The sequence below is a fragment of the Podarcis cretensis genome, assembly GCF_951804945.1.
Source record: "Podarcis cretensis genome assembly, chromosome: 15".
Classification (NCBI taxonomy): domain Eukaryota; kingdom Metazoa; phylum Chordata; class Lepidosauria; order Squamata; family Lacertidae; genus Podarcis; species Podarcis cretensis.
In genome coordinates this window covers 10375023-10400562 of record NC_137185.1, presented here as the reverse complement: position 1 = coordinate 10400562, position 25540 = coordinate 10375023, and the positions used below count along the sequence as shown (strand labels likewise).

At 43.6% G+C, this 25540-nt stretch overlaps 1 protein-coding gene across 1 annotated transcript in view; it reads left to right on the top strand.

Moving 5' to 3' along the window:
- Window positions 1-25540, top strand: part of GALNT17 (polypeptide N-acetylgalactosaminyltransferase 17) — a 109387-nt gene that overhangs the window by 60702 nt on the left and 23145 nt on the right. Inside the window, exons 4-5 of the mRNA XM_079955627.1 lie at window positions 491-665; window positions 7826-8023. Of these exons, the coding sequence (XP_079811753.1) occupies window positions 491-665; window positions 7826-8023 (373 nt within the window). The remainder of the gene's footprint in view (window positions 1-490; window positions 666-7825; window positions 8024-25540) is intronic.

Genomic DNA, 25540 nt, shown 5'->3' with positions numbered 1-25540 from the left:
GCTCTGGTTTGCCAGAAGGGGCTTAATCATGCTGGCCACATGATCCGGAAGCTGTATGCCGGCTCCCTCGGCCAATAAAGCGAGATGAGCGCCACAACCCCAGAGTCGGTCATGACTGGACCTAATGGTCAGAGGTCCCTTTACCTTTACCTTTAATATATGATATAAATATGGTAAATGGCCTTATAGTTATTTTCTTTCTCTCTTTCTCCTGGTTTTTACTTTTTGGGGCTTTTTATTATTCTTGTTCTGTAGACTAGTCTGATTCTTCTTGTATTTATGTCAAAAAAAATCTGAACCATTGCTTAAATATGCAGTTGGAAGCCAAGATTATAGGTTCTCAATCCAGGTGTGCACAGACCCTGCTCTGGCACGTGGCACTTTGATTGAACCAGAGATGGTGTCCTACATGAGAACATCTCAGCTTCTGCTTTGACTCCCAAAGTCTCTGCGTCACTCCAGTTCTTTGGGTTTCTCTTTCTCATTCTAGAGGAGTTGAAGGCACCCCTGGAAGAGTATGTCAACAAGCGATACCCTGGCCTGGTGAAGGTGGTCCGCAATCAGAAAAGGGAAGGCCTCATCCGAGCTCGCATCGAAGGCTGGAAGGTTGCCTTGGGCCAGATCACTGGCTTCTTCGACGCACATGTGGAGTTCACGGCAGGCTGGTACGTGAAGCGTTTAAGGCCCCAGGGCTAACTCATTAGTAGAAGTTACAGATAGGTAGCAGTGTTGGTCTGCCATAGTAAAAACAAAATAAAAAACTCCTTCCAGTAGCACCTTAAAGACCAACTAAGTTAGTTCTTGGTATGAGCTTTCGTGTGCATGCACTCTTCTTCAGAATGCACACGAAAGCTCATACCAAGAACTAACTTAGTTGGTCTTTAAGGTGCTACTGGAAGGAGTTTTTTATTTTGTCATTAGTAGAACAATGTGCTGGTCATCCTGCAACAGAGGTGGCTTCAGGATAGTGTGACCACTGCAGTCCCTCTGGGCGCCACATGCAGGGGGTGCCAGAACAATACTGCCCAGTATACCTGAAGGAGCGTCTCCACCCCCAGCACTTAGCCCAGACACCAAGGTCCAGCTCCGAGGGCCTTCTGGTGGTTCCCTCACTGCGAGAAGTGAGGTTGCAGGAAACCAGGCAGAGGGCCTTCTCAGTAGTGGCACCCGCCCTGTGGAATGCCTTCCCATCAGATGTCAAGGAAATAATCAACTATCTTACTTTTAGAAGACATCTGAAGACAGCCCTATTTAGGGAAGTTTTAATGTCTGATATTTTATCGCCTTATTATTATTAATAATAATAATATTTTGTTTGGAGCTGCCCAGAGTGGCTGGGGAAACCCAGCCAGATTGGTGGGTAATAAATAAATAAATAAATAAATAAATAAATAAATAAATAAATAAATAATAGATTCAGGGTCGGGCGCCAAATTTAGCATCACACAGGTTGCTGCTGAAATTTGAGAGCCCAAAGTCTGCCACTGTTTGGCAACTAGGGAATCTGTTTCCATTTAAGGCTGCATTTGTAAATGCATTTGCATAATATATGTATTTGGGCAAGCAATTCTCCCTAATACAATACATTTTAAAAATAATATGTTTTACTGATACGTGAATTTTTGGGTGCGCTTCCGTATAATATGTACATTTGTTGTTGTTGTTGGAGAACCGTATCACAGAATTCAGGGAAGTGAAAATTAGGTTGGCTTGTATGAAGATGTAAAAACAAGAGCACATTCTTCCTCCATCCCTACCCCTCATTGTCTCAAATTCAGCCTCATGATCTCACAACAGGAATACACTGGATGGGGTTCACCTAACATACCCCACCAGTGAAAGCCCTTTGCAAGGACCTCTGCTTATGCAACTGGGCCTTCCATCCATTTTCTTTTGGTGCACCCCATGCACCCCAAGATTGGCTTCAGGTGGGTGGGAGAACCACCAGAACCTGGGGAAGGGGGGGTATAATTCCACCTGTCAAGCTGCAATGTTCATAGCTGTCAACTTACAGATTTGAAAATAAGAGACCAGCAGCCTTGAAAATAAGGGATCAGCAGCCAAAATAAGGGACCTGCAGCCTCACCTGTTCCAGGCACTCCAGTCTTCCTGTCCTCCTACAGTCTGGTCAAAATCATGCTGGAAGCTTCGAGAGCACTGTCCAACCAACTTTGTAACCAGAGGTTCAACTGAATAGAATCTGAATCACATGCATCACAAGGCCTATGCAGCCTCAACTTAAGATGGCTCCCCGGCCTGGCTTTGCACTGCAAAGTTTGCAGCAGCAAGTGCAACAAAATGGCGTCCAGCATTCAAAAACCCCCTCAGCTTGCATTAACTAGCCACACACACACAGCCTCCCCCCCCCCTCGCCACGAGATCGCCAGTCACCCACCATTTTTGTCAGCCAGCTCCTTTCTTTCCCCCCATAAGTCAATCGAACCACCGTCACCTCTCCTCTGGGAAGCGCTGAGCAAAGGCAAGTCCCCAGGCAACGCAGCCGATTTGATCAGCACAAGGCATGCAAGCTCCACCCCCCAGTCGTTCTTAGACTTCTTATTGGGTGAGCAACACAGCCAAGCAACACAGTTGGAGCCTCCCTCCTCCCTGGCCGGCAGGGAGGGAGGGAGGGAGAGGAGCTGCTTTCTTTGAAATTTAAGGGACATCATTTAAGGGACATTTAAGGGACATCCGTCAATAAGGGTCAGCAGAGGGACATGGCACTGGAATAAGGGACTGTCCCTCCAAATAAGGGATGCTTGACAGCTATGGCAATGTTTGCATGGATGGAAAATTTGTAGTAGTGGAACAATGAATTCCGCCCTTTAAGTTAGTAATGGTTACATTAGCCTAAGTCTCCCACACTAAGAATAAGTGGGAGGCAGCAAAAAGCCATTTAAAATGCCTCTCCTGGGACTTCTCCAGACATAAACGTGCATTCATGATAATTTGTGCTTGTTATGGCATTGGGATAGTTATGCAAGGCCATGCTTTCAATGCCATTTGTATCTGCTAAAGTTTTGGAGAAGACATTTGGCCAAATTTCTAATTGAGCTCCCATTGCTTGGTCCCTGATCCTGCCAAACTAGCAGTTCGAAAGCATGTCAAAGGGCAAGTAAATAAATAGGTACTGCTCCGGCGGGAAGGTAAATGGCATTTCTGTGCGCTGCTCTGGTTTTGCCAGAACCGGCTTAGTCATGCTGGCACAGGACCCAGAAAAGCTGTCTGCGGACAAATGCCAGGTCCCTCGGCCAGTAAAGCGATATGAGCACCGCAACCCCAGAGTCGTTCATGACTGGACTTAACTGTCAGGGGTCCTTTACCTTTACCTTTTACCTGTCACATTCTGCTGCAATCCTGCAAATTTTCATAATGCAGATGTTCCAGGTGTTGTTGTTTTTAATCCCACTTTTGTTGTGCTATAGCACAAGAATCCCCTGCCAGAGAGCAATAAGGTGGTATTATCTTTCAGGAATCCCCACAAAACAACGAGCCACAGTAGCGATGTTCTGCTTCCGCTGCCAGAGGTACTATGGACATCCCAGATGCCTCAGATGGTTAGCATGTGGTGCTCATAATGCCAAGGTTGCAGGTTCGATCCCCATATGGGACAGCTGCGTATTGCTGTATTGCAGGGAGTTGGACTACATTAGGCATAGGCAAACTCGGCCCTGCAGATGTTTTGGGACTAGAACTCTCATCATCCCTAACTAACAGGACCAGTGGTCAGGGATGATGGGATTTGTAGTCCCAAAACATCTGGAGGGCCGAGTTTGCCTAGGCTTAGACTACATGATCCTCAGGGTCCCTTCCAACTCTACAATTGTATGGTTCTCTGACTCAGTGAGGGCTTTTGAATACCAGTTACTGGGAATCACAGGTGGGGAGAATACTCGTACCCTCAGGCCCCACTTGTGGTCTTCTGATGCACATCTGGTTGGCCCCTGTGAGAATAGGGTGCTGGGTTAGTTGGGCCATTGGTCTGATTCAACAGTGCTCTACTTATGTAAAGGCAACCTGCCAATTTACACATGTTCAGTATGCGGCCTCACATATGCACATCGTGCCAAACCCGGAAGTGACCCAGAAACATCACAAAAAGGGGTGCAACGGGGTATTTCCAGGCTTTTCTCAGAGGTGTTTCAAATAGATAAGACTTCACAGATGTGTGTGGTGCCCTGGATGGGTGGGTGTTGCCTATACTTACGGATTGTCACCAGCTAAGTTCTACTCAGAGTAAACCCATTAAAAGTAATAAGCCTAAGTTAGCCACACCTATTCACTTGAATGGGTCTAGCAGTGGATAAAACTCTTGAGTTCTTAATAAGGAGAAATGCTGTACAATATAATAATATAATAATAATTTATTATTTCTACTCAGCCCATCTAGCTGGGTTTCCCCAGCCACTCTGGCTGGCTTTCAACAGAACATTAAAAACAGAACAAAACATCAAGCATTAAAAACTTCCCTAAACAGGGCTGCCTTCAGGTGTCTTCTAAAAGTCGGATACAGTGGTACCTCAGGTTACATACGCTTCAGGTTACAGACTCCGCTAACCCAGAAATAGTGCTTCAGGTTAAGAACTTTGCTTCAGGATGAGAACAGAAATCGTGCTCCAGCGGCATGGCAGCAGCAGGAGGCCCCATTAGCTAAAGTGGTGCTTCAGGTTAAGAACTGTTTCAGGTTAAGTACGGACCTCCGGGAAAGAATTAAGTACTTAACTCGAGGTATCACTGTAGTTGTTTATTTCCTTGACTTCTGATGGGAGGATGTTTCACAGGGTGGGCACCACTGTATGAACAGTCCAGAATAAATTGACTACTAATTTGTGTCAACGACATGTTGCAAAATGCTTCCACAGCACACACACCCTTCTGTTTCTGGAGTGTCAAGGCTCTGAAAGGGCTTTATGCTGTTTCTACTTCTGTGTGCTGAAAGAGAAGTGCTGCTCCCCCCTCCTCTTCCCTATGTTTTTACAACAGAACAGGTTATGTTTCTTTTTTTCAAAAAAGAAAAAGAAAAAAGAAAATTCCATCTCCCTTGCTATTCATCAAATATGTGTGACACGTGAGCCTATAATGCATGTTTCATAGTGTGCCTTGAAAAAGATGCAGAAAGCACCCAGGAGTAAAATAGTGGCATATCTACACAACAAGCAAGGTGGAGGAGAGACAGATTTTGAGTGGAGTCACCTGAGCTTTCCTTTGAACAATAAAGCTGAAGGATGTGTTCAGAAGGCTTATTTTCAATGCTCGCACCTGTACACCGAGCTAAGCTAAATGCTATTATCGCTCAAGTCACTTGCTCTTCAGAACTGGGTTTCTCACTCATGCAAGGCAGGTGGAGCAAGGAGGACACTATAATTGACTGAACTCCTGTGTTTTGAAAGGGCTTCTTTGATGTATGGAGCATTGAATTCCCCCTTGTGTTTTACTACACAGAGAGCTTTACAATTACAGCAGAACTTTGCTTTGGATTATGTTGCTGTTTTTATTGTTGTTCATTTCATTTCGATACTGCTTTATATTTTTAAGGGGTGGGGTATCTAAAAGCTGTTTACAACCTACATCAAATAAAACAATCCAGAATAAAACATCAGAGAAGGAAGTCAAATATAAAACGTGCATTTAGAGCAGCATAATTAGCAAGGGAATAAATAGCTCAGTTGGTTAGAACGTGGTGCAGACAGCTCCACGGTTGCAGGTTCGATCCCCATAAGAGATTCTAAATTCCATTGTAGAGGTTTGGACTGGAGGTCCTTTCTAACTCTATGATTCTTATGAGATGAAATGTCATCGTAAGCATGGAACGTATCTGCTGATCCTGCCAATGGTGGTTCATGGTGGGTAGCGGCGGTGGAAGCTCAGACTCAGTGACCTGGGTCTGCAGCCTCACCTTTTGTAGCCGGAATCAGTCAGGTGGGGAAAGGCCTACAAGGCAGGGAGCAGGTCTTCTGAGTCTCACAGCCAAGATGGTTATGGGGATGGAGCATATGAGTCTAAATGGGGGACTCCATTGTTTTATTCAAAGCCATAAGACATAGAAGGACCTCCAAAGATCATTGACCCCTTCTGAATTCCAATGTATGTGTGCAAGGTAGATGTCCAGAACCAAATGGAAGCTACGAAGCGGCCCCCAAATTTAAACACACACCTTCCACCAAGATTTTGAAGTTGGGGTTGGGGTAGAATTATAGAATCATATGCATACTACTTTAATAGTCAATACTTCTCACAAAGAATTCTGGGAACTGTAGTTTAAGAAGAAGAGAAGAAGAGTTTGGACTCGATATCCCGCCTTTCACTCCCCTTAAGGAATCTCAAAGCAGCTAACAATCTCCTTTCCCTTCCTCCCCCACAAGAAACACTCTGGGAGGTGAGTGAGGCTGAGAGACTTCAGAGAAGTGTGACTAGCCCAAGGTCACCCAGCAGCTGCATGTGGAGGAGCGGAGACGCGAACCCGGTTCACCAGATTACAAATCTACCACTCTTAACCACTACACCATGCTGGCTTAAGGGGGCAAGGGGATTATTGATTTGTTCTTATTATGCATTTTGTGTTTTTTATCTTGTAGTTTTATGTTGTGAACCACCCTGAGATATACACATGAAGGATGGCATACACATTTATTATTGTTGTTGCTTATTATTATTATTATTACAACAGCAGCAGCAGCAGCAGCAACAACAACAACAACAACAACAGTTCCCAACTTAGAAGACTCCGTTCCCCTTACTGAGCTACAATTCCTATAATGGTTAGCAATCAATCCCTTTCCCCAGGGAACTCTGGAAAGTGTAGTTCTGTGAGACAAATGTGGGTCTCCACATAAATTTCAGCAACACTAACAATTCCACCCTTAACAAACAATAGCTCCCTGACTCTGTAACTGTTAACGTGGTATAATAGTGCTTTAAAAATGTTATGCAGATGTGGCCTTCCTTAAGTTACACCCCCCCACACACACTTAGTGTTCACAGTCGCAATAAGAATTGGCTTATACAAAAGCATTATTATTATTATTATTATTATTATTATTATCCTGAGAACACCATCATAAATGCTTTGTGGAAACAGCGAGTGATACTGCTGAAGGGCTTAGTGTTTCAGCTACCTACATTTCATGATATCTCAAGGTGACTCAAGTACACGGTCTCTCATCTTCACAAAAGCAGAGGAAAGCTTTGGGGCCAGTTGACAACAGGGGACTGTTAAGGGCAGGGTATATAAATCAAATTAGGCAAACGAACACCAATTACGGATTTAGGCTGTAATTCTGTACTCTCTTAATTGGGGGGGGGGCTGTCCCACTGAACTCGATGGGGCTTGCTTCTTAGTAAACATAGCCACTGTAAATACCTTCCCTGAAGCAGTCTGTGTAAAAGCCCTGAATGCAAAAAAAAAAAAAAAAAAAAAGGAAAGGAAAGAAAAAGAAGAAGCCTTGCACTTGTATGGTTATGGCTGTGCAGGTTGTCGGAATTTTGATGCATCTCATTACATTTCAAATGCAAATATCATACATAGATGATTCTATTTATACCCTGTCAGAATCTATTGCCGTGCTAGATTTGAAATTTCGTTTTACTCAACAGTCCAAAGTTCTTATGTCATTCAGCGATGAGTGTGATGTTCCTAGGGGTCTGTCTGGGGGAAACCCCACGGCACGAGTGCAGTAATCCACAAGCACCTACCTTTTGCCCTAGTCAATGTGGGCAGGTAGGCCTTCAGAAGCAAAGGAGCAGCTGCCACTCCTCGTCTCCCACCCCACCCCAGTTAGGATCAAGATGCCTACGTCCTTCAAAGCTGTTTTGCTTTCCTTTTCAGGGCTGAGCCTGTTCTTTCACGGATCCAGGAAAACCGGAAAAGGGTCATCCTTCCTTCTATTGACAATATCAAGCAGGACACCTTTGAGGTTCAGCGCTATGAAAATTCAGCCCATGGATACAGTTGGGAACTGTGGTGCATGTACATTAGCCCACCGAAGGACTGGTGGGATGCTGGAGACCCTTCACTCCCAATCAGGTTGGTTGCAGAACAGCATGATGTGAAACTGCAGGCATTTCAATGAGAATCTGTGAATTCAGATTTACCCACATTAAAGATTCTGATTATAAGTTACTTGTCACATTGATGTGTCGGCCAGTCTTTATGACTGGAGAATTCAGCAAAAATCTCCCAGAAACAAGTGGAGAAATTGGGAAGGGACAATGGAGCTCCTACTGACCTTTGTCCATTGCAGATCTTATCTCTTCTGGAAAAGCTGAGTCCATAGAGCATGCAGTTCCTAATCTCAGGGTCATGCGTTCGAGCCCTACGTTGGGGAAAAGATTCCTGAATTGCAAGGGCTTGGGCTAGATGACCCTCAATATCCCTTCCAACTTTACAATTCTATGATTCTGTGACTGTTCTCCATAAGAGATGGGAAAGGTGAGGAGCAGGCATTATGATATGTCAAGGAGAGATACGATGAGGATAAATCACAACACTTTAAAGATGGCAAGTGGCTGTACAATCCTTTCCAGCTTTCCATGCAATCTCTAGCAGAACAGTCAGATTTTCCAACAGCTTAATTGCAGATACTTTCCACAGGAAGTGTGCAAGATGTAGCCAATATCTTATTCTAGATTACTTTGAATGGAATGGAAACATTAGCACTTTTGAGGCCTTGCATAGTCTGCTGTTCTTGGAGCCATCTTGCTTCTTGTGTTCTGAAAGTCTTAAAACTCCAAATGTGAGTTGAGTGTAGCAGTAAAAGAATTGGGATGTACTGTGTGATATTTGGAGATTAGCAACAGTTTTGAAAAAGCAGATCCAACCTAGATGCCACAGGCTTGGAGTGCTGTCAACCAACTGAACCAAAATCATGTTGGCTGTATGCCATAGGAAAGGATTACGAGTGAGAGCAATCCTTCATTTATATAGAATTTGCATACTGGCACGCGTCTGATGATTTTGTCACATGAACAAGCACTTAGGTGCATAACGGGCTGTATTGCAGGAGTTCCCAAATCTGTGGCTCGCTGGTGTTCTGTTAGGTTAAGTCAGCTGTCTTGTGTCATGTCTGCTTTAAATAGTCATTTTGATTTTTAATTGTATTTTTATTGCTTCTTTCAGTTCTTCCATTGCATTTTGCTGTGTTGCAATTTGAGTTCTATATAACACAGATTGTAACGCCATAAAATACAATTTTAAAAATCAGCAATTAAAAATGTGCTTAAAATCATACATCGTCAATCACAGCACATTTCAATTGCTGCAACAGCCAGACAAATCTTTTAAGCAGTTCACCGAGATCACTGGCAACTTTCAAGTGACTCATGGGGAAGACAAGTGTAAGAACCACAATGCCCACCTACTTCATTAGTCTGTTGTGTTCACCCTCTTTTCAGCCCTGATTTCCAAAGTGGAATGCCCTTGCAAGATTTTGGCAAAACAAATACAATTAAAACAAAGAAGCGCTTGTTGGTTAAAGATATGGGGATAGAATAAGATCAGTCTTCCTCCCTCACCCTCTGATTTTGCCTCTGCTGCATATTTTGGGAGCCTCATTCCCCCTTTCCCCCTGGGGGGTGAGATTCTGCTGGGACAAAATTAGAGGGGGTGGGTCCTTCACAGGCAGATTGCCATTCTTCCCTGTGATCCAACCCCTCCGTACAGTATCTGTCTGCCTGTCCCCATTCAAATAAATGGAGAAGAGGTGTGCCATTAGACTGCATGACAGTGGGTAGAAAGAGACTCCCACTCCTGAGCTTGTGCTCAGTCTGAGGAGAACACTGGAAAACTTCCCCATTTCTATTAGCACGGCCTGTCCAACCGTGTTGGAAACAAAAAAGTGAAATTAGAGCATCACATGTGTACAGGAAGACAGATGAACCCCAAAGCTTGGAATTGGGCAAGATAAGATCATCAGAATAGAGTTAATGTTTCTGTAGGCTGAGACATTGTGGCGGCTGGTGGAAGAAGAACAACTCTCCTGAGAAGGTCTGGTATATTTGAAACGCATTTTTCTCGCACACTGTCTGTGCAATGATTTTCCTTTGATTGAAGAAGCATACAGGATCTCTCTCGTGGGGCAAATTGTCTGGAATCAAATAAAATGCTTCATTCAGAAATGAACTTCAGGTGGTGGTTCTAGGAAAGTGCTTGCTTGATCTATTACAAAAGAGGAAAGCAAAATACTTTCCTTGCAAGTGGTGTCATCAAGAACTTTGTGTTAAAGATCAGAGGGAAGGCCAGTTGAAGTTCATCCATTAAGGTGAATGGGGCACCAAAGCTCAGTCTGTCCTCAGCCACCTTCCTGCCCTCTTACAACAGATCCAGAGGTGTCACAGAAATGCGTAATTTAGAGGGAAATGTGCATCACAATGAATAAATGAGTAAAATAACATACAAAAATTCATCATATTAGAAGAAATGTACACTATACATGGGGGGGGAGTATTTTTACTGAGAGAAATTTGCACTAAAATGCTGAATAATGTTCCTGAAGAATTTGTTTTTTATATAAAAAATAAATAAATTGCTGTAGAAGCGCGAGGAACTGAATTGAAGAATGGAGAAATGAGAAACTATGAGAACCAAAATGGAAAGATCCTTCCATTCCTGTTCCTAGCTGTATCCCAGCTTTGAACTGTCTGGGAAAGAAGGTTCATATTTCATGTGTGTATGTGTGTGAGAGAGAGCCAGATTCCAATCAATATTACACATCCCCTGGAAGACGTTGAGACGCAGAAAGCAGATGGTTGGCTCAAGTGGATAGCAGACTCAAAAAGATTGTTCCATTGATTCAATTTGCTATTTCTGAACCATTTTTTTTAAAAGAAACCTACACATGAGCAAAACAAGTGAAAACAAACAAACAAACAAAGATGGCCTGAGAGAACTGTGTACAATTTTAGAATTATGATGGAAGGAGCTGGAGGTACAACATTCCTCACCTTAAAGGGCGTACCCAATCCAACTTCCATTCATCGTAACAGTGTGCTTGGCAGAACTCTCCACCTCTGTTCCTGGTGAGATTTTTTGGCATGAGTTGGGACTGTGTAACAGAGATGTATGAAACAAAGTAGGGTTTATTTTTTCCATTTTAGCAGATGAGCTATATTGAAATGTGTTTCTGCGTATCTGTTTCCTCTCCCTCCCACACCACTGTGCAGATTAGTAGATTAGTGATGTGACATTTCTAGTGCTGCAGATGTTGCAAACTTGAGTTCATTTTAACTGGGCGTGTGTGATGGGGGTGAAGACAGGAACAAAATTCTAACAGCAAAATCCTAGGCATGTTTACCATTTCATAAGTGCATAAGAATTCTGGTGCACCAGGACCAGGACTCATTTAGTTTAGAACTTGAGCCTACCTGTGATTCCCTGCAAACTGCTATAACACATCCAATAGCAGAATGTGAACATAGGTATCCTGTCTAGTAGCTGCTGATGACATTATGTTCCATGAATTTGTGTAACCGATTGTTCAATGGGACATGCTCCCAAGTATGTGGGTAAGGCTAGCAGCCCAGAATGAGTTCCCCAGAGCTGTCTGTCACTGGGTCATAACGAGTATAATGTAAATATCGGTAAGGGAACCACAGGGAAGTCCTTTGCCATGTGAATTAGGTACAGACCACTTCTGAATAGGTGAGCATTCCATGACATCACAGCACCTCAACCAATGGCCATTAAGGCTTGTTTCAACCAGGTTTCAGGCAGACCTGACCTTTTGGGCTCCTGTGAACCCATGGTGATTCATTGTATCATATTGGTCTTGTTAATCCCTTCTAAAACAAACAGGGATGGCTTGCAAATTTATTCCTGGGGGTTTATTCCCCATTTAGAATAAACCTACCACCAAATGAACTATTAGCACCATGCAGCATGTCAGAGAGAATGAGATGTTAAGGAGTATGTGAATATTTCCTTTGCTTCCCAGCAGGTGGGCTTTCACAGATACACAAGCATGAGAAAAGTTGTATTTTGAGCTAAAGGGTGATAATTTATTAAATCTGATCTCGATAAGACAAAGTACCATTTTTTTAAAAAACTAAAACTTTAAAAAAATGCACTGCAGTCTCTTCCGCTTGAAAAAAGCTACATGCATAATGCCGCCAATGGGGTTTTAATGGGCAAGGATCTGTTTGGATTTTTGTTGCCTTAAGTTGACTTGACAAGAACATGGCACTAGATGCCAGAACAAAAAGGGCCCACGGTGAGGCAGATCCTAATAGTACTTTTGTTGTTGTTTAGTAGTTGTGTTTCTTCCAGGCACAGATGTGCTTTGTGGGAGTAATTCCTCAGAAACTATTATGCTTTTGCAATAACCAAGCCAGCAGTCACCCACCCCATCAGTATGTCCACAGATAATAATAGGTACAGGCTTATAACTCCCTAATTCTCATTCCAAAAGTCACTGGCCACTCCTTACACCCCACATGATTCTTTTTGTAATATATAAATAGAATTAATATTGGTTTCCAAAGGATCAAGCAGTCCATCACAGATAAATTTTGTATAGTTGCAAATTAATATTTGCAACTATAAGCCATTTCATAACTGTACTGTTAAAATTGCATTATCCTTCTGTCCAATCTATCACACACCTTCCAGGCCACAGTAGGTGCATCAGGTCCACCATTCTGTTCCCAAAGTGGCCAGACATGATTCCCACCTGCATTTTCCAGCAACTGGCATTCAGAAGCAGTACAGGCTGCAATGTTTTAGCCGTATTTGATATGTGTGCGACTGTGCCGAAGCCAGAAGTGACCTGAAAAGTCACCAAAAGGGGCAGGGGCGGGGGGCGGAACGGGATGTTTGCAGGCTTTTCCAATGGTGTTTCAATTATACACGATTGCGCTTAAACACGCAGTGTCTTGGAATGTAACCTGGGGAGGTTAATCTGTGCTGCCTCTGACTCTGAAGGCAGAACAGAGCAATAGCAGCTAATAGCCTTCGATAGCGTTATTCTCCATGAATGTGTCCAATCCTCTCTTTTACAGCTGCCCAGGTTGGTGGCCACCACCACTTGCTGTGGGAGTGAGTTCCACAGTTTACTTACAAACCTCTTTTCTTGCAGTCTGATATCGGTCCTCATAGCTGTAGTTTACTTTAAAGGATAGATCCCAGAAAATACAGATTATAGCCCTAGTAAATTGAGACAGCAGGAGCACCTGTGCGCTCATTTACACGGCACATACTTAAACGCTGAAATTTGCTCCCACAAAATGTTATGGAGGCCAACAGTTTGAGTGGCTCTAAAAGAGGATTAGAGCTCATGCGCGCCTACCTTTTGCACCATGCTTTTTAGGACGAGGTCCACATCCAAGTATCACATCCAAGCTCTTTTGTTTTGCCTTGATGCTCTCCCCAGGAAAACCTGTTCTTTAATGCTGAATTGGAACAAAAAGCTATTTGGGTTTTTCTGTGGATTGCCGTTTGTTCTGATTCAGCAGTAAAGAGTGGATTTTCACAACGGGGGGGGGGGGGTTGTGCTGCTGGGACATGGAGCTTTGCATGCCAAGGCCCTGCAGCCTGCAGTTCCCTGATGGATAATAAACACATGGAAACAAGTATTTTGGTTTATGGGTTCAAATAGGCCACAGCTTTATTGATTACAGATGTGAGCGGTTTGGCTTGGGCATTGGGGTGAAGCCAGGCTATATTACACTCCTGCCCATCTTCAGGGAGTCCATCTAAGGGTAAACCACCAGTTGGAGGAGCCCTATGACTTACATCAATTAGGGACACCCCGAGGGGTCCCCATTGGAGTAGTGGCATGGTCCTAGCCCATGTCCAGGCATCAGACAAAATCCACACCCCAGGATCCCTTTAACAAGATACCCTTAATGTGCAGGGGCAGGTGGAGGCTATAACCTCCCCTCCATCCAAACAAAGGCTTTCCCAATGCCTAAAGCACAATCAACGCTTCAAAACGTGGAGTGAAAGGAAGTCAGGATGTGCCCTTAAGACAAAATCATGTTGACTTAAGGCTATCAAGGGCTATTAACCCTAAACATCATCATCATCATCTACAACAACAACAACAACAACAACATTTTATTTATACCCCACCCATCTGGCTGGCCACTCTGGGCGGAATTCCAACAGAAGATTAAAAGTATGTACATTAAAACATCAGACATTAAAAACTTCCCTAAACAGGGCTGCCTTCAGATGTCTTCTAAATGTCAGATAGTTGCTTATTTCTTTGACATCTGATGGGAGGGCATTCCACAGTGTGGGCGCCACCACTGAGAAAGTCCTCTCCCTGGTTCCCTGTAACTTCGCTTCTCGCAGTGAGGGAACCGCTAGAAGGCCCTCGGCGCTGGGTTATGTTCTGCCTTCAGTGTGCAGATACGCTTCTGAAAGCCAGTCGCAGGAGGGCAGAGTGCTGGTGTGGCCAGGTCATTCTTAGTGCCTTACAGCAGGGCACTATGTCGAGACATGGAGAGAGAAAAAACTCTGCAGGTGGCTGTATTCTTTGTTTTGACTGCAGGACTGTTCTTCAGCTAGTGACACACCTGTACTTTTGGATAGCATTCTCTCCGTCGCCTGTGCTTCTTGCCCCGAAGGTTTGTGCTGTTTGCCAAGCTTTCTCAAAAGGGTACAGCTGGCCCCGCAGAGCACGTAGTACACCTAAATGCCATGCACTGGGTTTCCAATGCACATTTCATTGCTCTGAGCTAGCTGAAGGTATGCAAGTAGGAGCTGGGGTGGGGTAATGAGCAAATAGCTGCCAAATTGTGGCAGACAATTGCTGAATAGCCTCAGGAAAGCCTCTCATTGCACAATAGATAGTGTTTGATGTGGGAGCGTGGAAGAATTTACAAACTGGAAGACAATGATCTGTGGAATAGGAAAACGGGTTTTTTCCTATCTCGTGCAGAAGGCCATTAGAGGTCAGAGACAAATTGGAACAGTTGCAGCAGCTGTGTAATGCAAGTGTAATGAGCATTGCTGTATCTGATAGTATCCAATATTCTGTTGTTTAGGATGTGTTTCTGTTCTCACTTACTTTGGGAGTGAGCCCTCTTGAATTCAAGGAGCTTGACTTCCAAATTACTTGTACAAAACAGTAGGGTGGCCATCACAGTAGGGGGGTGGTGGTCAAGAGAGGACATCTAGTTGCCTAAAATTTGGAGAAGCTAATTTCTATGTGTTGATTCAAAGTTAGGAATAATCACACTTTAACTTTAACTGTGGCCACATCCACACTGTACTTTTTAAGCACTATTAGCTCCCGTTGCTCGGCCCCTGCTCCTGCCAACCTAGCAGTTCGAAAGCATGCCAGTGCAAGTAGATAAATAGGTACTGCTCCAGCAGGAAGGTAAACGGCGTTTCTGTGCGCTGCTCTGGTTCGCTAGAAGCGGCTTAGTCATGCTGGCCACGTGACCCGGAAGCTGTACACCGGCTCCCTTGGCCAATAAAGCGAGATGAGCGCCACAACCCCAGAGTCGGTCACGACTGGACCTAATGGTCAGGAGTCCCTTTACCTTTTTTAATACTGCTTGGATAGTTACAGCTTCCACCAAAGAATCATGGGAATTCTACGGTGCTTAGAGTTATTAGGAGACCCCTATTCCCCCTCTCAAAGCTACAATTCCAAGAGTGGTTTTCTTTTTTCAGAAAACTCTGGGAATTGGAGCTCTGTGAGGGGAATAGAGCTGTGGGTGTCGAATACAGGATCGAATGGAAAATGATGCCTTCCTACATCCATAGGTCTGACTTGATGGGAGACAGCCTCTTCTGCCTCCATGGTCCCTGAATACAGTAAACTTGTGATTCTTGTGCACACTGAATTCCGGGGCAGAAAATGAGCTAGCATTATCACCCAATGTGATACTAGCATAGCAAGTAGTTCTTGCAATAATCTCTCTGTTTCCACAATTTGCTTAAGCTGCCCTTAAAAGTTTCTGCTACCTATCACGGCATGCATAATTCTGTACTTGGACAAATAAGTTGTGGCGTTTTGCTGTGCAAAATAAGCACCGGGCGCAACATCTGGGGTTAGGGCAAATCCACGGGTTAGGGGGCGCAAATCCACGGGTTAGGGGGCGCAAATCCATGGGTTAGGGGGCACAAATTACTTGCCTTGCCCCGGGTGCTGACAACCCACGCTACGCCACTGTAAATTCCATTTTCCTTTGTCTTTTATATTGCCTTCTTTTTGCGTTGAGATGCAAGCAGCCTTGCAGAGCTTCAATTAAATAATTTTAAAAGTTTGAAATGGAAAAAGTGGCTCTCCAGGGTTTGAAAAGGTTTATTTTATCCAGTTTTACCTGGAGATATCAGGGATCGAACCTGGGAGCTTCTGCAGGCAAAAAAATGAACATTCCGATTTTGAACAGTAGGGTGTTGGAGGGTATGCAAAAGATGTGCAACCAAGTAAACAGGGAAACTTGATGGCTACCCAAAGATGGAGAATGAGCAGTGCCAGATTTACGTATAAGCTAAACAAGCTTTAGCTTAAGGGCCTACTCTCTTGGGCCCCCCAAAAAAAATTAAAGGAAAAAAACCCTGGATGTACATTTCCAAAATAGAAGATAAAAAACAAATAAAATTAAACCTACATAAAGCAACAGGGTTTTGTGTTGTGTAGGCTCCTATGATGTAAGTAATGGGCCCCGCCTTCTAGTCTGCTCCCTAAAATATCACTGGTTTGCTCAGAGTCCCTACATTCTGCATGGACTGGTTGCATGGCAACATGTGCAAATGGCTTTAGATACCTGTTAGGTCCATGAATTACCATATAGCATATATTCAACACAAAAAACCAGGAACAATTTGTTGTTGACAAAGGACAGTTGGACATATAAAGGGCCCCATTACCTTCAGGAGCTTAGGGCCTCATCAAACCTAAATCCAGCCCTGGGAATGAGAACCCTCTAGAGTCTAGCAGGAGACTCTGAAGGGTTCACCAGAACCCTCTGATAAAAGGCAGGTGCAGAGTTTCTGTGGGCACATGGGACCCATGGAGGAGGGGGAGCCCCACACTCACAGTGGAGTGAGAAGCGGAACAGGTTGCAAGAAGTAGTTTTGTGGGAGGGTTTTGTTTTTGTATAGCACCACATTCGAAATCCCATCCTAAACCATTAAAAATCTGCAGAACTCTCCTCTGGAAACACTGAATTTTCTCCCCAGATTCAGCCCTGGCAGCATGGTACCAACTTGCCCATCATACATAAATCTCTTGTGTTTAGGCTTCTTGCTGCAGCCAGATTGTCTGTGGCTTCCCACTGGAAGTCCAAATCAACTCTTTCCCAAGAGGAGTGGCTGGTGAAAGTATGGAACGTTGCACTGTCAGAACATCTGACATATTAATATTAATATTACTAGTATATTATGTTATATTATAATTTATTAAATTTGTATACCTCCCTTCATCCGTACAAATGGAGAGTCCTTAAGGCTTCATTAAAAATAGATCATTTTTACTCAGCATGGTGTAAGTTTTTTTCCTTTGCTAACTCAATTGAACAACCCACTAAACCTCTTGTTCCACAAATAAATATGTGGAGAGGTTTTACTGAGAACTGAATTTACTCTACCTCCTCTCTCTCTTCTTTTCTTTTCGTATGTGATAGCTGAATGCAGTATTGTATTCTTAGTTGTTTCCTAGGTTTTCCTCTCCATTGTACCTCTGTTTTATTTTTTATATTTCTATATGCATTTTTATCTGTTACACCTATCACTTCTACTTTATTTCTATGTGTTCATGTTAATAATATTTATTTTAAAAAATCTTCTGGCTAGCCTTACACTTCTAAGCATCTATTCACACTGTCAAATCTATATACACACACACACACACACACACACACACACACACACAAATGTATAAAAAGAAAGAAAATGACAAATGACAACCAATATCTCTCAGGATTAATCCTGGTCCTTATAATGAGCATGTATGGAATGTGATTGCAGAATACAGTTAAAGAATTGGGGTCACTTAAACACCAGTTAAAGTCAACCAGAAATAAACACCAAAGGTATAAGATTGTGGGTATCTAAATGAGCCCATAAACATGTTTTTTTAAAATATATATATATAATAAATCATGGCATTACAGCAGTAATTGTAGGAAAAGAAATACACACGTACACAACACACTCACAGTAACATCACTGCATATTAAAACTTGGTTTTCTAGCATCAACTCCTGAGTTACATTACAAATAAATGTTACATCTCTTGGGCTGATGTATGATGTACTCTTTGTGGAATGGTGATGGCTGGAATGGAGTAATGAATGCAGAGAAACACAGCCTGTTCCCCATGTATAATGGATGAGGCACAGTTTTTGCGACCATACTAGCAAAATCTTTTTTGTCGCTTCGAAATTAGATCCCCTGGGTTTTGTCTAGGGAGCTGTGGAGATTGGTTATGGCCTGTATCAAGCTTAGAGAGACCTTGGCTTCTTACCATGCAGGAAATAGATGCTGGGAATTCCATATATTATTTCTGTCATACCTGAGACAATACCCTCCAACATTTCTCCAATGAAAATAGGGAAGTCCTAAGGAAAAGTGGGACATTCTGCAATGAAATCAGAAACTGGAATGTCTTCTGGAAATCCAGGGCTGTCCCTGGAAAATAGGGGCATTGGGTAGTCTGCCTGAGACATCTTTCTCTCTTTGAAACAGACTTACTCTTGTGGTAGTCATGGAACCAGAGCTCAGTCTGAACATACTTTTGGGGCCTGGAATTTGCTAAGTTGTGATAGAAGAGAGAAGACTGTTGTGAATAGTGAATACATTTTGGGTGGTATTGAACTAGGTTCTACTGGCAGTAAAGGTAAAGGATCCCTGGATGGTTAGTTCCAATTGAATTCAACCATGGGGTGCAGTGCTCATCTCTGCTTTCAGGCCGAGGGAGCCGGCGTTTATCCACAGACAGCTTTCTGGGTCATGTGGCCAGCAGGACTAAACCACTTCCAGTGCATGGAACACCATGACAAGTGCCAGAGCTCATGGAAACACCACTTACCTTCCCGCCGCAGTGGTACCTATTTATCTACTCACACTGGTATGCTTTTGAACTGCTAGGTTGGCAGGAGCTGGGACAGAGCAACAGGAGCTCACCCCGTTGTGTGGATTCAAACTGCTGATGATTGGCAAGCCCAAGAGGCTCAGTGGTTTAGACCACAGCGCCACCCACGTCCCTTTCTGCCGGCAGTAGGCACACTGAAAATAACATGTCTGTTAATGTCAGTGGGTCGTCTCTGAACAAGGCTTGGTTGAATACCACCCACACTTACTACAGGCTCAGTTCAAAGTGGCAGCCATGTTTGATCTCCTCACATATCTGCCAGCTAGGAAGAAACATAGAAAGCTGCCTTATACTGTACCAGGGAAAGTAAGCACGCAGTGGGATAAGGAGAAATCTTTGTATTGCTTTTAATTGACAATAGGGGGTTGCCATACTTGTTTGACTTGAAAGAGGCGAGGCAAAGAAGCTGGAGGAGTGTAGCCTGAGGAAAGGGAGTGAGGAAGACTCAGGAAGACTTGGTGCCCATGGACACCTGGAAACTTGGAGACAACCCTAATTGGAACACCTGCTGTAGGGCCTTAATCCTGCTAGATAATTATTTTATTTTATTTTACCAAAAACCACAATTGAATTGGAGTGTTGGGCAGCCAACAGAAAGAGCAAACTTGGATGTAAGTTGCAGTAAGTATCCTGTGGGAGACCGCAAACATGTTAAGGATTGCCACATTTCTAGTTTTGTGGAGGCCTTGGCTTTAAAACCATATGGAAGATAATTGTGTGGCTTGGCTGAACTGGATTGCATTGACTCAAAGTATATTTCATGTTGCTAGGTTGTCAGTTTTGGTTTCTTTCAGTTTCTTGCTTTTCCAAGTTTTTCCAAGAACCACAACAGTTTAGTTGTCATCTGTTTGCAATTTTTAAAAAAGTCCTCATGAAGGTTCATAAGCATTTCAATGCCAATTTCTCCTAGCATACATGGCTTTTTTAAAAAGCAGTTTTCCAAAAAATAATGCAAGTTTGTATTTTAATTTCACTATCATGTGCATTTTTATGGACAGTTTACCTCAGTAGATGCTTCTTTGTACATTTTGTGTTGCTGAAGAAGTGCATTGCGAAATTCAGAGAAGTGCAAATTTTGCAGAAGGATGATGATGATTTGCTTTCACGAGTCAATTTTTTCACAAGCACAGGATGGCTGTGTTCCAGTTCTCATTGTTTCTAAAAGTGCAGATTGTGTAGGCGCACCTTTAACTGCAAACTGAATAGAATTCCTCCTCCTTCCTTAGTAGTCCATCAGGGATAATGATCCAGAATGATGGGAATTGCAGTTCAACAACATCTGAAGTGTGGGCTTCAGCCCCACCACAGCTGTCGCCCCTCAGACAACTGCTTTTTGCAAGAACAACAACAACAACATATTTATACCCTGCACATCTGGCTGGGTTTCCTCAGCCACTCTGGGTGGCTTCCAACAAAACATTAAAATACAATAATTCATCAGATATTAAAAGCTTCCCTAAACAGGGAAAATTGGATAGTTGTTAATTTCTTTGACATCCAATGGGAGGGTGTTCCACAGGGCGGGCACCACTACCAAGATGGCTCACTGCCTGGTTCCCTGTAACTTCGCTTCTTGCAGTGAGGGAACCGCCAGAAGGCCCTTGGAGCTGGACCTCAGTGTCCGGGCTGAATGATGGGGGTGGAGACGCTCCTTCAGGTATACAGGACCGAGGCCTGAGCATGTGAGCCACCCCATGGAAATAGGCCCTCAATGTTTTGCTCCATTCCCCTTTGTGAAATAAGACTCTGGCAGTGTACCTTGGAGGGTTGTTGAGGGAGCGAAATTGTTGTTCATGCCTGGTATTCGGAGATGTTGTCGCTGATGTGTTGTGGTTGCTAAAAAGAATGATGAAAAAGTCATCTCTTGCTCTTTGAGTAACTCAGCAAAAATCTACTTGTGGTCCCCACTTTCCATCTCTCTTTGCTTAGCCTGCGCAATCCATTTCACCACTTATATTCCACAGTAATCTTTTTGAAATCTGTTTGCATGAAAGAAACATGTTATGTTGTAGCTGGGCTTAAAGAGAGAGAGTGATTCGGTGTTATGTGGGTGTGTATGTGGAGAGCGGGGAAATGAGAGTAATAAGGTCCCAAATTTTAAATGTCCCGGGTACACACACACACACACCCCAACACCTCCCACCCCAAATCCTTCATCTGGTTTGTAATTCAACACAGAATTGTGAGATTCTGAAGATAAAAGGGCAACCTTCAAAAGATGGAACAACTTCCCCTTTAACAGCCTTTCAAAGCACCACACTGTGTGCACACATGCTGCTCCCACTTGCAGCTTTTTTTGGTGTCTTGAGTCGTCGCAGGGCCTACAGTCTGCTGGAACGTTGCCAGGGTTGACTGCAAAATCCACCACTTCAAACAGATTGGATGCTGCCTTGAGTTTGAGGTGCAGCAAAGTTAAATGACTAAATTCTGACCTGCATCACGGTGGGAAACAAAAATATCTGTGACCAGAAATGCAAATGGCAGCATACTCCTGACGCTTTTGCAGAGATTTTCCATTTGCTTTTCCCCTCCTTTCCCTGAAAAGAAATTAAAGATCTATCCACTAATGCCTTTGTTCTCTTCAGGCTTTGTCATTCTGTATTAAGAATAGAGATAGAAAAACCATCATTGGGAATCAACAGAGGGTTCCATTGTCCCCACTTCAGAACAGCAGAACAGACGTGGCAGTGTGTGTTTGGGGGCAGCAATCTTGCACAGCACCCCAAAATGAGTGTTTTGAGGTGCTGTGCCCCCCAAAAATCACTTTTGGGGGCGGATCTCACATGGGTCATGTGACTCACACAGGAGTGCAGCCCCAAAAGACAGTGTCCTGCTGTTTGTATCGGAAGGTATGAAACTGCTGCTGGTGGAAGGTTAAGTGGTCAGGTTGCTAACCTGGGGCAAGATGATCTAAGCATGTGAAACCAATCATGTCACAATTACATTGACTTCCGATAAATTTCCAGGTTCAATTCAAAGTGCCAGTTTTGGCCTATGAAGCCTAATACAGCTCAGGACCCCAATACCTCAAGGAGGCCGCCTGTCTCCACATGAACCTACTCAGGCCCTGCACTTCTTGTCAATGGCTGTGCTGCCTCCAAGAGGATGACAACACGAGAAGAGGCCTTTTCAAAGGTTTCTCTTTGTAAACCACTTAGAGGCTATGGATGTTAAGCCATATATAAATTGTTTGAATAAATAATACTTGGTTTCAGAGTGGGTCGCTTTTGTGAAAAAAAGAAGTGTCAAATAGATGTGAATAATTAAAACAATAATAATCTCCCCCAAGCCATGCCCGTTTCTCCCACACCGGATGTTGTACCTGGGCTCAGGTGTGGGTACAGGTGGAAACATGGACTGCAGTACTTCAAGGAATGCCCCTGGACCTTGTGATCATCACCTGAGGCCCTTCTTTGTGTGCCTCCTCCAGAGGGCAGCCAACATGAGGGCAAGCCTTTTCTGTGGTTGGCTCCCCATTTGTGGAATGGCCAGGGAGGCTCGCCTGGTGTCTTCATCACATATTTTTAGGCACCAGGTGAAAACGTTTATTTAGGGCTAGGCCTTTTAATGTGTTTGTGAGAGGGGGCATTATTGGCTTGCTTTTGTATTATTGTGTATTTAGTGTCCCCATTTTATATTTTTATGTTGTAAACCACCCTGTGATCTTCAGAGGAAGGGTCGTATACCAATTTAATAAATACAGTGGTACCTCAGGTTACATACGCTTCAGGTTACAGATGCTTCAGGTTACAGACTCTGCTAACCCAAAAATAGTACCTCAGGTTAAGAACTTTGCTTCAGGATGAGAACAGAAATCGTGCTCCGGCGGTGCGGCGGCAGTGGGAGGCCCCATTAGCTAAAGTGGTGCTTCAGGTTAAGAACAATTTCAGGTTAAGAACAGACCTCCAGAACGAATTAAGTACTTAACCCGAGGTATAATAATAATAATAATAATAATAATAATAATAATAATAATAATAATAGCAGCTGCCAAAGAACAGCAGGGAGCCCCTTGGCAATGTCAAGGGATGCTTGCTGTCAGTGCCAATCAGCTGATGGTTGGTGACAGCAGGCCTGCGGTGATTGGCTGTGCTACACAGCTCCCCACTGGGAACTTTATAGCTCAGCTGATCCCAGCAGGCTTCGTCTGTGTGCCAAAGATCTAACGTTTTTCCAGCATCATCATTCTCTTGCTACATTGGCCCCTTTCCACTTGTCATATCCAAACTGTTCACAGCCAGCCGAGATTTATATCTGAAAGGGGACCTGCATATATTCTCCCTCCTAAACTATCTGTTCCTTGAATTTCTCAATGTTCAGTTACTTAAGGAGCGGGAACATATTCTGCCTGTCATCTGCTATATATTTTCCAGCCCTTGAATCATTTCTCCCCATGTATATTAAAATATTCAGTTATTGATCTCTGCTTGCCGTTCCAAAATCTCGTAACACACGCAACCTTTCTCAGGCTTCATTATCTGCAGGGAAATCAGCAATAAATCACTCTTGAGGGAATGTAGAGGGCTTACAAGGTGGCATAAATGTTTTCGGCACAGGCAGAGCTCATGTCAGCCCCTGGCATCCTTGGGCACCCGTCAGGGCCTCATGACTGGCAGGCCCCACTGCTGGAGCCTGTCCAGCCACTCTTATTTTTGTCATTATTTTTTACAGCCTGGCATTCAGAGTAATGTCAAGCAACTAGAACTAGACAATCCTTTAAATAATAATGTCACTGACTTGGGCAATGTACGAAATGTCGTGTGAGTAGACCCATCCACCTGGCTACTTCCTGGAGAACTTCCATTGCAGCTTAGTAGACCAAGCAGTGCCTAGTGTTATTCATCATCATCATCAAACCTTTTATTGGCATCACATACAAACATCCAAAACAAATCAATACAGAATTACCACTTCCCCAGTGGCACAAAACTTTTGCTAAAAGAAAGGAGGCAGAGCAGTCTAGCGTCACATCTCTAGGTCTCCACAGAGATCAGACGTCTGCAGTGTATTTTGACAACAAAAAAAAACAAATAGAGATATTTAGCCACTAACTTGGTGAGCTCCTGATCATTCCCCAGTAATAGAAAATGTATGACCTTCAACTCTAGTTTCCATTTGTGGATACAGAGTTGATCTAGAAATTGCTGATGGAGATCAGCATATAGTTTACAATTAAGAACCATATGTGTAAGGGTTTCCACCAGGTGGTCTTCACATGGGCAAGTTCTTTCTCCTTCCACCCTGCCTGAGAACCTTCCCCAAAGGAGGTTTGATGGATTTGAATTAAACCTGGCCAGCGAAAATGCCCCTTTTTCTTGAGGGTTAAGCAGAAATTCAAGGTAATTGTGGTTAGTTTCTTGTGCCCAAGGCCTAGTGTTATTGGAAGAGTCCCACCAAGGGCTGCTTTAAGTCAGTGGAACAACAGCAACAACAACTTGTATCCCACCCATCAGACTGGGTTGCCCCAGCCAATCTGGTTTCCAACAGAGTATAAAAGAACACACAATAAATCGGACACTATAAAACTTCCCTGTACAGAACTGCCTTCAGATGTCGATGAAAGGTGGCCAAAAAGGTCTGCTGGACATAGGCATTTTCTCTAAGTGGTTTTGGCTCCCTACATACATGTTTTTAGGGGGGCAGGCCCCTTCAATATTCAGAGGATGTTGCACTTGGGCCTCTCCAATCTTCTGGAGAAGCTGGTGCCTCTGCTACTGGAGAATTGTCTCACCTGGAGAAGTGACAACCAACATTTTTAGATGACCCTTGGTATCCCTTCCAATTCTGCAATTCTATAATTCTGTGACAGTCCCAATGTCCCACTCTTTCCTGGTCCACAGACACCCACATCCTCCCATTTAAACTTATAGAGACTGGTTTCTGGAGATATTTCTCTCAATCTCCTGTTCTCTGGTCAATCAGCTCTCTGCACCATTTAGCCAATTTCCAAATTGGAGGGGGTTCCATTTCTGGACTCCTCTTGTACTAATAAATACACCAATATCATTTTAAAGCAGGTCTGAAAAGCTTGCAGGCCTGAAGAGTGAATTTCAGCCGTAAGATTAGGCTTCTAAGACCCGTGCTTATATATATATATGTGTGTGTGTGTGTGTGTGTGTGTATGTGTATGTAAAGGCTTGTTAAACTCCTGCAGAATTAAGGGTGGGAGATACACTTAATCTAACAGCTCTTTTATGGGATCTTCTCTGGTGTTTTTAATTTGCTTCTCCGATACCCAAGCTGTTAGTGAGAGTAGGAAGAAAAGTCCATTTGAAACAGATAATTAAGCCAGGTTATTGGTGCACAGCAAGGAGAATTTATGCACCCAGTCTGTATTTGCACATTGGGAGACAGTATTAACCAAGGCTGTGCTCCAGAGCCAGCTTCAGCACTTTTGATTGGCCTCCTTATTCAATTCAGATCTTGGGGAAGGGACGCTCGCCACGGACCCAATATCCAGAGCAATATGTGGAACACCAAACCTTCAGTCTTCCCAT